The 15399-nt window shown below is 46.2% G+C and overlaps 1 protein-coding gene across 4 annotated transcripts in view; it reads right to left on the bottom strand.

Moving 5' to 3' along the window:
- Nucleotides 1–15134, bottom strand: part of BAHCC1 (BAH domain and coiled-coil containing 1) — a 93627-nt gene extending 78493 nt beyond the window's left edge. For 2 of the 4 annotated variants that reach the window (XM_044456435.1, XM_044456436.1), the window contains exon 1: nucleotides 14966–15134. In XM_044456435.1, the coding sequence (XP_044312370.1) occupies nucleotides 14966–15134 (169 nt within the window). The remainder of the gene's footprint in view (nucleotides 1–14965) is intronic. The other 2 variants (XM_044456437.1, XM_044456439.1) reach the window with 1 other exon arrangement.
- Nucleotides 15135–15399: the final 265 nt, after the last annotated feature.

Here is a 15399-nt window from a genome sequence, read left to right as displayed (position 1 = left end):
CTCGGGAGGGAATATTGCTTATACAGAAAGCCGAGTGGATGGCTGGGAGACCAGCAACTCCACTCACAAAGTCCATGTCAGCAGGAACGTGTCTCTTTCTCCCTCCACCGCCCCCAAGCACTGATGCTTCAGTGAAGGCATATAACCATGTAAGAAGAGTAAAGAAAAGAGACAACCTCCTGCTCCATCTCCTAAATATTGCTCATCTTTTTTCAGATATCCTCCACATTTAGCAGAAACAACTTTTCCTGGCCTGGTTAAGCTGGCCAGTTGTAAACTAGCCCCTCCAGTCAAGTTCTTAATTCCAACCTACTCGTAATGCTGTGAGTTCCGTCAGTCAGCTGTGTCAGAGGCATGAATGTTTTTCTATTATGTACATTCAAGGTTCTCTGTTCTTGTATTATCATACTGGAAACTCCCCGGCAAGCTATGGCTGGGGGTGGGGACAGGACTATCGAAAAGTAAGCAAGAAATGAATGGATAGATTTCATGCGATCTGCTTAGAACACAACACCTGAGCAAGGGTGGAAGTGGTCCTATTATACAGTCAGATCAATGGCCAAAGCATAATAGGAGTGGCTTTCCTTACTCATGTTTTAAGGATGCAGGTAGGTCTGCTTGCTCCCAATACACACATACCCGGGTAATAGTCAAAAGGCCTGAACAAATGTATCTTTCTGACCTTGCACAGGTGGTTGGCACAATTCTTTTGTTCAAACCTGTGCATACCCTTCAGACTCTGCCAAGGCATCTGTCGAGTTATTTTCTTTCCTGTTCCTTAACGCTCATCTCGATACAAGCCAATAGGAGGGTGCAGCAGCAGGATTAAACTTCTGCTTTCTCACTAATAAGCCACACCATCTCTCTAGCATAAAGACTAAGATGCCAAAGTGGAGACAGCACCACTGCAACTGGTGATGTTCTGTTAGCTGGAAGCTGGCTTGAACCCGCTAAAAGGGGAAGGGTGTTTTCTTTATTCAAAAGATGTATAACTGTGTTCGGATGAGCTACCAGAGCTGCAGACCTGGAGTGGGGTGGAGCAAGGGAATCAGTGCATCCCTTCTGGAGGAAAGAGAAAAGGACATAAACTTGGGAACGAGGATGCAGAACCTGGGCAAAACAGCCTACAGATCAGACTTGTAATTCTACACCATGACTTGCCTGTCCTGTCTCATTTTGCAAAAACAAACACAACAAGCAGCAGCATCAACAGAAACCTTCTTTTTGCTCACTTGCAGATAACCCTTTGTTCACCACCAGTGAGCAGCTACTATACGAGTCTGGGTAAAGTACTTCTCAAAGCAGCGAAGGTGGTGGGGTCTGTTTAGGGTGGGGTGGGCATTAGGGTGTCTTTCTTGGTGATCACCAAGGTGCCGCACTCGTTCCACTTAAAAACAAAAATGACCTTTTTTACCCGCAGGGGGATCACTGTGCAACAGGTTTCTGTTGCTACTGAAAACTGGGTTCAAAGGAGTTGTTTAGTGTGTTGGGACTCAGACCAGGGTCATCTTAACAGCATGATGGGCTCCGGGCAAAGCAGTGTCCTGGAGCCCCTACGACAACTACAGCTACTGTTAATTTTGGAAGCTTTCCGATTTTCCAAGGGTTAACATACACAGATTAGTATGGGGCTCACGGGCAAGTGCCCATCAGGCCCATGCGCTAAGACGGCCTTGACTCAGACCCCATCTCTGTCTCTTACTTGTCCTTTGCTGTGCCTCCTATGGCAGCCAATTTATGGGTGGTGGCGGCTGGGCAGCTTTGCAATCTGTCCAATGTGCCCACAGCCCCAAAAGGTTGCTTTCCCTAGTTCAGAGTCACCCTTCCAGCTTGATCCTTTGAAGTAAGCACCAGTAAGCTCAGTGGAAATTATTCTTCAGTAAGTGTACGGGACTGAACCCTAAATCCTGCCACTCAAATAAAAAGAGAAAAGATGCACGTAGTCACTAAATATCTTACCCTGCCATAATTACCAAATCAACTCCAAATACCACCATTCCTGTATACCAAGATAAGTCAGTATATTTGGACCCCTGCTTTTTTTTTACAGTTTTGAGCACTGTATGTTAAAAATGGAGGTGCCAGTATTGGTATCAAGACACTAGGTCAACAGGAACCCAATACCCAAGCTCTAAATTTAATTTGGAATGCTTCAGGAGCTGCTCTCGGTTTACCTATGGCCATCCTAGTTATGAGGACATCCTCAACTAAGTTATCCTTCAAAAGCAGTTACTGGAGCTGAAGGAGTGGAAGGAGATGGATTTGCACCCATTCCATTTTTGTGGACCCTGGTGGAACTCTTAGCAGTGCATGAATCAAAGATCTGCACACTTGGCTGAAGCTTATCCCCCAGCCAAGCCCTTCCCAAAAGGTGTGTTTTGCACGTGAACCTCTCATTCTCCCTTAGTGCAGAAAGAAGGCAGCAAGCCCATCCAGGCATCCAGCAGAGGCACTGGCAGTATATTTTGGGAACTCCTCTCTCCCCCTCTCTCTTTCTCTCACTCCCCCCTCCACTACTCTCCTGCACAGAGAGGAAAGGATCAAGGGAGATCTGCCTGCCAAAGATGAATTCACCCCTTTCCGGGAGACAGCTGAGTCAGCCCTGACAGAGATGAGTTGTCATAAATCTGCTTCTGAAAAATACGTTTTAAAAATGCTGTAATACCAGGGTGTTTTAATATTTAATTAGGCTATCATCACACTGCACATGGCTCTTTCGCTCCCTCCCTCTCTCTCTCTGAATGCAAGGCAAAAGCGTACATCATCAAACTGGCCCTTAGCAACACAGCCCTGAAGTCCATGCAAGCCAGTATGTGGACATTCCCAGAGAGTGCACAGAACAGATGTTTCTCTGCCAGTGTGGTCATCCTTCCCACGCCGTTCTGGAGTCCCGAAGCAGCCCTGTAGGAGTAAATCTCCAATCCCCTACCCTCTTTTCTCCACATCCAAGCACACCCCAGGGAAGTGGCGTTTGTCAGGACGAAGGGATCATTTTCGTGGAAAGCTTTTGTTATGTATGGTGCAATCAGCAATGAAAAATGACTTCTGGGAAATCTTCTTCCTCATGTTCATTTCAAGGCATCCACATGGCAGGGTCTGCAAGTTCTCAGGGCCCAGACGTTAGGAAGGAACCAGCTTCCAAATCACAAGATTTGCTTAAAATTAATGAATTTCAACAATGCAATGAGGGGAGGAGTGTATCCTTTTCAATGATCCTTGACTTCCAACTGACTCCAGTGCAATCTTGGGCCTGCTGCAGGGCAAATAGCTTATCAACTGCAGATGGACAAACCTGGATCATAAGAAAGTAAAAGCTGCCTTGCTGGATTGGGCCAAAGACCTATTTGGCCAAGCATTCTGTTTCCAACCATGGCTGGCCAGTCCTACAGGGGAAATTCACAAGCACAGAAACGTAGAAGAAAGCTATTCCCTATTTGAAAGAAGGAGCTCCTTCTTTCAGCGTTCCTTTATTTACTAACTGCAGCCCTACCTGGACAGGCAGAGCCTAGCCACATGCTCTGGCAACCTCTCAACTGGACTACTGTAATACACTCTGCATGGAGCTGCCCTAGAAGACGGCTGGAAACATCAACTGGTACAGAATGGGGTAGCACGGCTGCTGGTGCAAACAAGTCTGCATGCCCATATTATCCCAATATGACATCACTCACAGTAGCTACCAGTTCTGCTCTGGGCCCAATTTAAGGTGCTTGCTCTAACACATAAAGCCCTAAATGGCTTAGGACCAGAGTATCTGAAGGACCGCCTGCTCCCATACATACCTACCTGACCGACCCCTAAGATCCCCTTTTGAGAGCGCCGTCCTCCAAGGAGGTGAAGAGGATGGCAAATAAGGAGGTGGGGTGTAACCTTCTCCCTGGTTGCACCCCACCTATGGAGCAGCCTTCCGAGAGCAGTTCGCCTGGTGCCATCATTACAATCTTTCCAGTGCCAGGCAAAAATGACTCTTTTCTCCAGATATTTCAATAATTGATTTTATACTGCTCCATTTTAAAAGATATTCTATTATACGGTTCCTTAGTTTTAACATTTTATTTTAACCTATCTGTAGCCGATTCCTCAGCTACATATTGTATATTTTTTGCTATTGTACATTGTTATTGTGTATTATTATATGTCTATATGTCTCTTATTGTGTAAAGCTGTTTATATTGCATCTTTGTAATCTGCCTAGAGAGCCCCTTGGCCTAACTAATTAATGTGGAATGTAAGTGGAATAAATAAATAAATATTCCCCCCACCCCCCGCATCTGGGCTATGCTCAGTTTGTGCACGGAAGCTCTGTTTCGCTGTCATAAAGACCCAGGGCAGCCTCTGCCATCCTCTGTCTCTGCAGGTGCCTTGGCCTCCCCCTCCCATCAGCTCCAACCAGGAAGCCCAGCAGTCAGGAATGATGGCCAACAGGCCACCGACGGGGACACAGGTCAGGGCCGACTGCCCCAGAGAATGTCCCTGAAGCAGCAGAGAGGCAGCACACCCGAGACTGTGCAGCTCCCCAGCACAGCAGTCGACGCGTGTCATCCCGACTTCCATGCTTAGGCCTGAGTGTTAACTTGCACGGCCAGGATTCCAGTCCCACTGTGGAATTTCTCTTCCTTTCCTCCACCAACGGCAGAGAACCCCCACCTGTCCCATGTAAATGAATGGAGTGTGCACAGCTGCAGCAAGGGAGGGCGCTTACCCATGAGCAAACGGAAAGGCGAATGGCTCTCCTCGCCCTCACCCGCCACCACAAAGACTCAGCCAGGCCCCTCTGGGCTACCCTCCTACACTGATCAGTCATCTTTTACTGAACTGGGACAGATAACTGCCTTTGAGAGAGCAGGTATTCACGTATATGCAAATATTCTTACATTGCCAACTGCTTACCGTAGATCTGCATCCCAGTCACATGTCTGTTCGGCTTCTATCACTTTCTCAACCACACACACACAGCTTTAGATCACACACAACTGCTTGAATTTACACCTCTGACTTTCACAGAGATGACTCACAATTTTACAACAAAACCTCAATACATCAAAGTGACATCAGCTGCAAAACCGGAGGCCCCTTTCTGAGCACCCCATGTCACCAGTCTCTGGGTCTATCTTCTTCCAAATTTTGGGAGGAAGCGATGGCATAATTGGAGCCCCTTCATATTTGAACCCCTCCTCCTCTTGCAGATATCAGCATGCAAATGTGTCTCAAGGAAGATCCAAATAATAAAACTAATGAACAGATGAAACTGCTCAACTGTAATTCTGCAAGATTTTGGTTCCTCAAGATTCTGCTTTCTTTCTGCCTGACACATGTGTCTCTACCTCCCCCCTCGACTCCTCTCTGTAATCTTCAGAAGGAGTGCCACTAATAAGGAGTAGACAAGTTAATCTCAAAATCTGTTTTAACTTTGACACACACTTTTATTTTCCCTCTTTTTTTAAGTGGTGGGTGGAATACTCAATTCATGTTTTAGGGAGCCTGCTGGAGCTGGGTGGGTGGGCAGCGGGAGTGAGGGAGACGGGAGCAAGAGGAAGGCAGAGAAGACAGACTTGCAAGGAATGGGGGTGGGGGGGTCTCCTGCCAGGATGATAAATAGCCAAATGAAACTTGGGGAAATCTTCAAGCTTGCTCCATAAAAGATGATGGGTTATCATCTCATACTGCAACTACCTGGCTGTGGCTGGAAGAGGGGGTGGTTCTTGACCTGGCCTCCTCTAAGGACCGAGCTGGAATCTTAAAGTCATTAAAAAAGAAAAAAAGAAAAGTTTTTTTGCCTCCAGAGCTCTCCCTCCCACCCAGGGCAGCTTTTGTTTCTTTCAGCCATGCTCGGTGGACAGAGCTGCAAAGCAGTGTGCGAGAGAGAGAGAGAGAGAGAGAGAGAGAGAGAGAGAGAGAGAGAGAGAGAGAGAGAGAGAGAGAGAGAGATCAAGGGACCCTGCCTCTGCGAGCCACCGGTGACGTGGGCTCTCGGCTGCCTTTCAAGGCCTTAGAAAATTAAAAGCAACAACAACCCTCTTCCTCCCTCGCTCTCAGAATGTTAAAGCAGTGCACAATCCCACCTGTTTAGGCCCCATCGCTTTCCCAGTCATGCCATTCTTTCACTGCCCCCCCCCCCCCCCCGCCCCTCCTGTCTTTTAAAACAGCTTCTGATCCCAGTTTGGAATTTAATCCATTGAGACAGCTGTAGGGAAGGAAGGAGAGACAATTGCAACTTTGGCACTGAATGCAACCATCTGATAGGCAAAAGAAACAAACAATTTACCAGGAAGCCTTAGCCCAGAGAGAGCTGACACCGGCTCCTTCTCATCCAGCCATTTGCTTACCCCCGAGAGATCGCCTGCACAGAACTCCCACTGTCTCGCATGCAAGCCCCTTCCCTGAAAGCAATTTGCTGCCCTATCCAAAAGTATTATTTAGTGTATTATGCTGAACAGAAAACATTGCTGCATACACAGAATAAGCATACACTGTGCTATATACAGTAGCTTTTCATTTATCTGCCTGGTCTGGAGGACATCCAAATTGTATGGATAATCAGAGGCTTGGATAAATGGGTGTGCTATTTACACGCAGAGTTGTGTTAACATGAGCTACACAGAAGACTCGCCATGAGTTTGATAGCCATGAGCATCAGCTAACCAAGACTTGTGGGATAATTGAGTTTCTACTGTATTGCACTAATAAAAATATCCAAGAAAGAAAAAACCAGTTCAGGTCCATTGTACAATATTAAGTTTACCGAACACATCCATCCTAAGTGCTGGACTCCTAGGCTGATCTTTCCCATTTTATATATTCATCCAGAGCACGGAAATGACATTCTAGAGTAAACACAAAAGGGACAATCTCCACTGGTAAGTGTACCAGAGGGAACCCAGAGTAAATTTTACTAATTTACCCAGTCTAAAATTCAGCACCCTCAAGGCTTCCCTTTATGATATCCTTACAGCTACAAGGTGATTGTGGGTCTGCTGTAATAGCCCTTCTGGTCACTTGAGAGAATTTTAATTGCTCCAAGGCTTTACCACCATTATATGTTATTAATTACGACACTCTAATTAGACTTTTCAGCTATTTCAACTGTTTTAGAAGAGGGATCAAGCCTCAGCCCTGAAGGTCTGAAAGCATCCTGTTTGCTATTTTTGCAGATCTGCGGCATCAAGAATTAAAATAAGAAAAAAGGATATACTGATGATGAAGTCCTTAGGAAGGCAGGTGTTAGGTGTGAGAAGCATAGCATGCAGAATATGCTGAAGGCTCAAGCACCCACAGCTGAAATGAGCCTTGCGTTTCACACAGTCCACGAGCTCGACAACGGTAACATGCAAAAGGAAGGCCTCATGTCACTGCTTTCTGTTTTTTAACAATACCGTTTCACTGGACAGATTCATCCCTGCTCAGCCCAAAGGCCCAATGCTTAACTTTGTGGGTTGCATTTAATCAGTGTATCCATCCGAGAGGCATGCTTTGAGTTGGAGTCTTGCACTGAGCAGAGGGTTGGACCCAATGGCCTTCGTGATCCCTCCCAACTCTATTATTCTCTATGATTCAGCGAGTCTATGATTCAGTAGGAGCTTCCAACAGCTGGATGGGGGAGGGGAGTGATCTGGGGCAAATCCCTTTCCCCTTGCTGTCCTGCCCTCATGCCACCTGAGATAGGTGTGGGAGGGAGCAGGGCAGAGGGTGAATATCTCAAAACAACCTCATATACTTTCTGCATCTAAGAGAGATACTTTTTGGATACAGATCCATATACCATTTGTATCAACTGAAACGCATTCTTTGGTAATGTGGTCTGAGCTCACCAACATTAATGGATATTTCTTAGAAATTACACAAATCAATAAGCTACAAATTAAGGCAATACATTACAAGATGTTTTGTTTTTGCTCTTGTAAATTAGGGGATTCAGAATACTTGGAACCATTCAGAGAGGTCCACAATTGTTTTGTTTTGTTTTCCTGTTCTCAAAGTATAAAAAGATGCATGTGAATAATTGTCTACAAGAGCCCAACCACACTATATGTGTGCTTTGACTAGTTCTTGCTAACTTCACCTCTACTTTGATTCAATATTCAGCTCACTGGACAGAAATGAGTTATTTATCATTTCACTGATATGGAAATTGAGGTGCAAGGAGATTTGCATCCACACACATGAATGCCTGCACTCCCCCCCCCCCAAAAAAAAAGCAAATTCTGAGTTACAATCCAGATATCCACATACACTTCTAACGCTGATGACGATTCATGCCTTTATGCCTCTGGCGACAAAAACATATAGAATTGGAGCTGCATGCCACATGGAAGGCAAACGGCAAGATGGATTTCTGTATTTTCCTAATGCTTAGGGCTTCCTAAAGCTTACTCATCGTACTAAGAGATACCGGACTATATCCACATTGTGTGAGTGGACATCTCTTGTGCACAGGAGATTTGGGGCATGCACTGCTGTGTATGTGTGTGTGCACACACGTATGTAGTCACCTGTCCCAAAGGTGACTTTCATTCTACCATGGCAGGTGACAAAGATGCACGGTAGCAAGGAGCAGGAACGCAACAGAGTTTTTAAAAGACAGAAGTCTTAAGAGTTTCTTTTCATGTTGCTTGGGAAGGCTTACTTTGTGTAAAGGCATCAGCTGACCAATGCTTTCAGTCTTGAAGCCAGGGAAATACAGTTGACTTATACAGTAGAAAGAACTGGCCCAAGGCAGATCAGTTTCTGTATCACCTCCTATAAATGTTGCCCCCCCTTCAACGCACCCTCTATGAATTACCATGAAAGCCCTTACTGATGCACAGTCTGTAAGTCAAAAAACAACTGGTGGTTTTATTTTATTATTTATTGGGAATGATTGGTGTTAATTAGTTTGGGCTAATTAATTACATGCCGTATTTTAAATGTCAGTTCCCCCTACACATTACACACACCACATTCCTCCCTAATTTTACACACCACAGGCAAAACAGTGAAGGAAATGCAATTGTAAAACTGAAATGATAGGGAAGCAGTTTCATAACTAACAGGGTCTCCCCCCCCCCTCTCTCTCACACACACGCACACACACACACACACCCAGTGGCAGCTCGTTGGAGTTCCTTGGTGCACGCATTATTCTTAACATGTTCCCGTTCTGAAAGCACCCAGTGAGAAAAGTGTGTCCATAAAGGGAAGAAAAAGAAGGAAGCCAGAAATATTGGGGAATTTTGGCTCTGAAGACTGCTGATTTAATGGGTAAAGGGCTCTTTTGTGAGTAGGAATCACATGGAGAATGGCAGGGTAGAGAGAAGCTGGGCTTTCACATTATTTATGCGTGGCGTCTGCGCTAATGGCATATGCAAGTTGACAGCATACATCCTATCAACTTGCTGAAGTGTATCTTGATTGTTCAAACACACTCTTAAAGGTGCCCGATCATTTATCAAATTAAAATAACTGTGCTGTGTTTCAAAGGGCTCTGAATATCTAAATTGTATTCTCCCGGTCCTCATATCCCCTGCATTTCAACCTATCCTAAAGTCTCCTCCCACCTTGCCAAGCACTCAAGAGGTAAGGAGCCGGCTGCAGGCAAGAAAAAAATAGGGGAACTGGGGGAGGGGGCAGGGAACAACATCCCCTTTCCACCCCATGGCGTGTTTGCCCTCAAAGATGCCATTGCCTGATTTTCCCCCCTCTGCTATGTCACAAACTCCAATACAAATCCACTAATCCAGCAGAAAATGATGGACTCCAGAAGCCTGACCAATTAAATTTAGGCTCATGAAAAACTTGGTGGCTAGTAAATTATAATTTTATTAGTTTGAACAATGTTCCTGTAAGAAAAAGTGAAGTTTCTCCCATGAATGGTTCTTGTATAATTTATTTAACTTCATGAGCTGTGCCAAAGCCTTGAGTATTTTTAGATCTTTCTGTTCTAGGGTTTGACATTTTTCTTGGGGGTGTGTGTGTGTGTGTATGAGAAAGTGTGAGTTTTTGAAGGGATATTTTTAGGTGTCTGCCTGTTATTTTAAACAACCTTATTTGCATTTGAACTCCCATATGTTAAACAGCCCGTGCTCCAGGGCTTGGCCTGTTTTGAAGAAACCATGGGGTAGATTTTGCACTGGAACACTTGTTCTGCACATGGAAATACTGCCTTGACTCTAAATTAGCATCATAGTCACACACACCCTAGTTGTTCCCGTGGAAAAACGTGCACGCACACACCTTCTTCTATGAATAATTAGACATGATGGTGGAGCAATTCCCAGTGGGATAATGCACATTTCAAATTTGAACTTTAATTTATGTGGGGGTGTGTGTGCCTATACGTGCGCACGCACACTCACTTGTGTACAGCCAGGGCTGCCTTGCATAACCATGTGCGCCTTGCCGTTCTTGTGCAAAAGACCAGCCTTGGCAGTTCCTAGCTGTTATCTCCGCATTGCCTTTGATGTCTCATGCTACTTGTCATTTATAAGTAAAGATGGTTAGAGTCTTTAGAACAAGGCTTTGAACAGTAACTCCTTTAGCACCTATTTAATGTAGTAACTGTGTTGCAGAAACATCCACTGGTGTCATATAATTAATGAGCTATTTCCTAAAATGTATTTTCTTGAAAGGGGGACACCAAAGGTGGGTGGAGATCCTGCACAGGGTCTGTCTCCCCAGGAATGTGTTGTTTCTCCCTCTCATTCCATTTAATGATAACTAAATCTACATGAAACTCTTACTTAAGAAAAAAAAATCAAGTCTAGAACTACTGCAACAGCTTCCAGTCAAAATAAGTGTCTGTTTAGAGATCCTTCGCCATGCCTATTGGTGAGCCTATGTCCATTTCGGATGGCTGCCATTCTTTTCTTTTCTTTTTTAATTACTCATGCTAAGCATATTTGGTTTTTTAACTTATGTACATGCATCAGTTCTTTCACATTTCTATTTTCAACCAACATTTAAGAAAAAAATTGAACAACCTGCAAGGCCCTTGCTTGGGTAAGTGAGGAGAGATCATCTTTGGGTCTCCCTCCCACCACCCCCTTCGTAAGGCTCTCTCTCTCTTTTTCTCTTCTCTCTCATACTAAATAAGAGTCAACAGCAATGTGAAAATCCAAACAGCTTCAGGCAGGAGTAATGATGAATAATGCTACTAATATCCTTCTCTCCCTCATTCTCTCTGTTTTTCTTTTTCCCCTTCCCCCCTTAAAAAAAAATAAAACATTTTCACAGCTTTGACTTTGGACCATCTGCATTAGAGATGTGTGTGTGCGCACACACAGGCGTGCTCACACACACACACAAATCTAATGCTGCACAAAAAATAATGAGACAAAACATTTTAATTGCACCTTTTGTGACAAGGTTACTATAACAGCGCTTTACCATAAAATTTCTACAGCGGGATTATAAAACTATCAGCACTCTGCTTTAAGAAAAACAATTTGCTAAACATTAAAAGCTAACTTCAAAAATTCAAGGTCTCTGTGGTCAGCTTTAAAAAAAACTGTTGGAGGGGAGGAATAGGGAGGGTACACGCTATCTCCATGGAGAAAGAATTCCAGGGAGGAGGGAGTGATAAAATACACGCTAGATCAATGAATGTGTGCCTTGTGGAATTTTGTCCAGTCAACGTAAAAATTAAGCACTCTCTTGTAGAGCACTTCATGTTCCAGTCTATTCCTGGTGGATTTGCCTGCATCCGGCCTTTTGGAATTCTGCATTTAATTTTGCTTATGCCGTAGGTTCTGAAAAAGTGTTGTAGGTGTCCAAGATGCAGGTTGCAAAGAGAGGACCTCCCTCCCAACCTCTTTGCTTTTAACAGGCAAGTCTCAATTCTTTCACTAAACCATGGATGTGGTATACCGGGAAGTTCTTGAACTCATCTCCATGCAGTCAGAGGATGTTTCAAAGCAACATAAATTTCTTGCTTGTTCAAAGTATATGGCTAAGAGATGTTAGGCAGACATTACTGTTCTTTACGTAAAAGTAATAAGACTAATACTACTAATACTAATAGTACTAATAACGTTGTAGCTGGCCAAGATCCACTACAGTCTAGTCTGTATATTCACATGTTGTGACCTCTGGTCCTGGAGAGGCCTTTCCCTGTATTATAATTGCACATCAGTGTCAAGATTCTATCAATAATTTATTCTGCGGGAATTGTCCATTTGCTTCTTGAACGTAAAAGAGGGGGGGAAATGTGCCGAACCAAAAATGTTAAATACATTCTAAAGAAAAGACTGTATGAACAGGATTCCATCCCCCCCATGATATTTCTAATTATGAACTTAATTAAAATTCCCATAAACACACAAAACACAATAGAAGAGAAAAATAAAAGCGATCAACAGAAGGATTTCATATGACTTGGAAACAGGACAAGGGGTATTGAATCCAGACTATTGAAAGAAAGCACAGTGATTGACACAAATCATACTCTTCATCCAATTTGCCTGCGTTTGCATTTTTAAATTCCTTCCTGGTGTTGCTGGAAACAACAATTTTTGAAACATAACTCCAATGAGCATCTTGCATTTTGTTTGGAAGGAAGGAAGGAAGGAAGGGAGGAAGGAAGGAAGGAAGGAAGAAAGGAAGGAAGGTTAAAAAAATAAACCAGGGGAAACCCCTGCAAATCCATGATTCAGTTATTTCAAATAAAGCACAAACAGCTTGTTGCATTTGTTAGCACTTTTAAAAATCTCATAAAGCTAACAGCCCATTAGTAATTCTGTATTTGACCATGTATTTTTTAAAGAAATATTTGCCTTCCCAGTTGATTTTTTTTTATCCATTCTGGTCTACCTCGTGCCATCCTTTTTAATCCATGTACTAATTGTAATCCCATTAAAGCAGATCTAATTTTATTAGCATTCACAGTTCATCAAGCTAGCAATAATGGCTGTTACTGCTGAGTTTAGAGAAAAATAAAAACTGCAACACTTTTGTTCTTTTTGCTCTGATGTTTAAAGTAACTTGTAAACAAAACTTAAGTGGCTGTGTGCGGTTTTGTAAATCTAAGATTAAATCCACACTTCCATAAATATATATCACATACACAACTCATACACACAAAATGAAGGTGGATACTACATATTCAGGGGCTGCCACAGCATTTGAAAATCAAGCATATGACAAAATCCTTGAGGACAAAAATACATATATCGACTTTAGGTTAAATATAGAGGTTGGGTGGGTTACACTGAAAACAAATTCAAGCATTCACAGTGGAAATAAAATGTTTCTAACTCTGAACCATCCATTCCAGATTTTTTTAATGGTCCTGTCTCTAAAAATAAACGCAGCTAGGCAAAATCCAGCCCTTGAAAGCATCTATAATGCTCAGAAACAAAAACAAAATATGAAAAGCCTGGATCCCCTTACTCAGCACTTGCTTATTCCTTGCCTCAGGAAAATTCTCATCAAGGGAAGTTTCTGCATTCCAGTCTCTGTGGGGTTTTGTTTTGTTTTCTTCCTATCGATATACAAAGATGTTAATGAAGATTGCCAATACAGATCTCCTCTCCAATGAGATCCCGCATTCAGGACTTTGGCTACCAGAGATCTTGAGCTGCTTGAGCAGAGGCGATGCTTAATTTTGCATTTGTATTCTATCTAACATCCAGCGATCAGACCAGTTAATACCTGCTATTTTGCACGCCCCCCGCTCCCAAAGAATTGATTGATTAAAAAGGATGGCACAGACAATCTCCCAAAGAAGCTGGCATGCACAGCCTCCCCGATTTTTCTTGCCAAACTTTGCGTCTTTAGCAGGATACCACAAACACTTGTTAAAGCTAACACATGCGCTGCAAACCCATTCTCACCCTGACACTTCAGCGCTTTATATAGAAACAGGATTTTCTAGTCTTACACCACCCGCTCTATTAAGGCTAACCCTGCACATACTGCTACCCCTAATCTGAAAGAACATCGCCGGCTCTTGGGTGCTCACCCTTCCCTGGCAAATAACAGCCTTTTTGTTCAGACAGAAAGTGCCTTCTTGTTCATGCAATAGCATTTCTTAAGGATGTTAATGCAGAAAAAGGGTTTCCCTCCCCCCTTTTCTTCTGTGGGATTTATTTTCCTTCGGTTCCAGCAACTGAGGGGAGGTGGCGGTGGCGGTGGCGGTGGGGTGGGCGAAGCGACCCTGCTTTGAACGACCTCTCCCCTGTCACTAGAAAAAGGAACAAAACCGAACTCGCCCCCCCCCCGTAAGGAGCAGCGGGCACGGGGAGCAGGAGCTTGTTCTCCTGGCCGGCCCGGTGCGTTCAGATGTGCTGAAAACATGCCGCGTCCCCCCCTCTCGCGAGGCCCGCTGCACGTGCGCCCCGAATCGCGGAATTCTTCTCCCGGGGGACGGGGGCCGTCTGCCCTTCCCTTTGGAGAACCCCGCTCCACTGGGCCCCGGGAAGAGGGACGCCGGGGGAGCGGGAGGGGAGGGGAGGGGAGGGGAGGGGAGGGGGAGGGCAGCCTCCCGCCCCCGCCCCTTCCGAGGCGACGGGATCCCGCGGGGCTCGCCCCTCCGCCAGCGCGCCCGCCCTTCCCCGCACCGGCGACGGGATCCACGCCGCGGGCTCCCCGCGGACGCCGCTCTGCTCAGGGGCGCCGCCTGCCCGGCTCGCCTCCTTCCGAGGCTTTCCGAAAGGTTCCTGCACCGCGAGAGAAATCAGGACCGCTTCGACTACTGGTCCTGCGGCGGGAAGGGCAGCTGCAAAAAGCAGCCGGCCAGCGGGCAGCTCTGCTTAGCGCAGGGCGCCCGCCCGCCTCTCTCCAGGCAGCTGCTTGCTCGTTCTGGACGCCGATGCAACCGGAGCAAGGATCGATCCGCCAGTCCCAAGCCCACGTCGCGAGCCGCTGGCGGCCGGTTGCCGCTTTAAATCGAGGTCCTTGCGCCGCCGCGGGCCCTGCCTCGGCGACCCCGCGGCCCGGGAGCAGCGGCCGGACCCTCCCCGCCCCCCCGCCCGGCCCGCCGCCCCGCACTGACCTGTGTGCGTAGCCATGGAGATGGGCGCCGGGAAGTATTTCCCGGGCTGGAAGTGTCCTCCGTGCTGCACCGCCGCGTTGTGCCCGGCGGCCGCGAGGCGGCTGGCGCTGCTGCGGTGGCCCCGCTCGGCCAGGAGGTGCGGCGGCGGCGCGAACTCCCGTCCATCCATACCGGGGCTGCACCGCGGCAGCCGAGGCCCCGGCAGGGAAGGGCGCCGGCGGGCGGCGGGCGGCGGGCGGGCGGCGGGGAGATCGGCGGGCGCCCGGCGCGGGAAGGCGGCGCCGCTCTCAGCGCGAGGCCGGGCGCGTCCCTGCGAGGCTCCGCCGCTCCTCTGGGCGCCGCGAGTCCAGCCTCATGCTCTGCAAGACAAGAAGGGGAAGCGGGAGGGCAGCGTGAGAAGGCGGCCTGCGCGGCGCGGCGAGCCCTCGGGGGCA

The sequence above is a fragment of the Varanus komodoensis genome, unplaced genomic scaffold (genome assembly GCF_004798865.1).
Source record: "Varanus komodoensis strain SLA01 unplaced genomic scaffold, ASM479886v1 scaffold84, whole genome shotgun sequence".
Lineage (NCBI taxonomy): Eukaryota > Metazoa > Chordata > Lepidosauria > Squamata > Varanidae > Varanus > Varanus komodoensis.
This window is presented reverse-complemented; position numbering and strand designations above follow the sequence as displayed.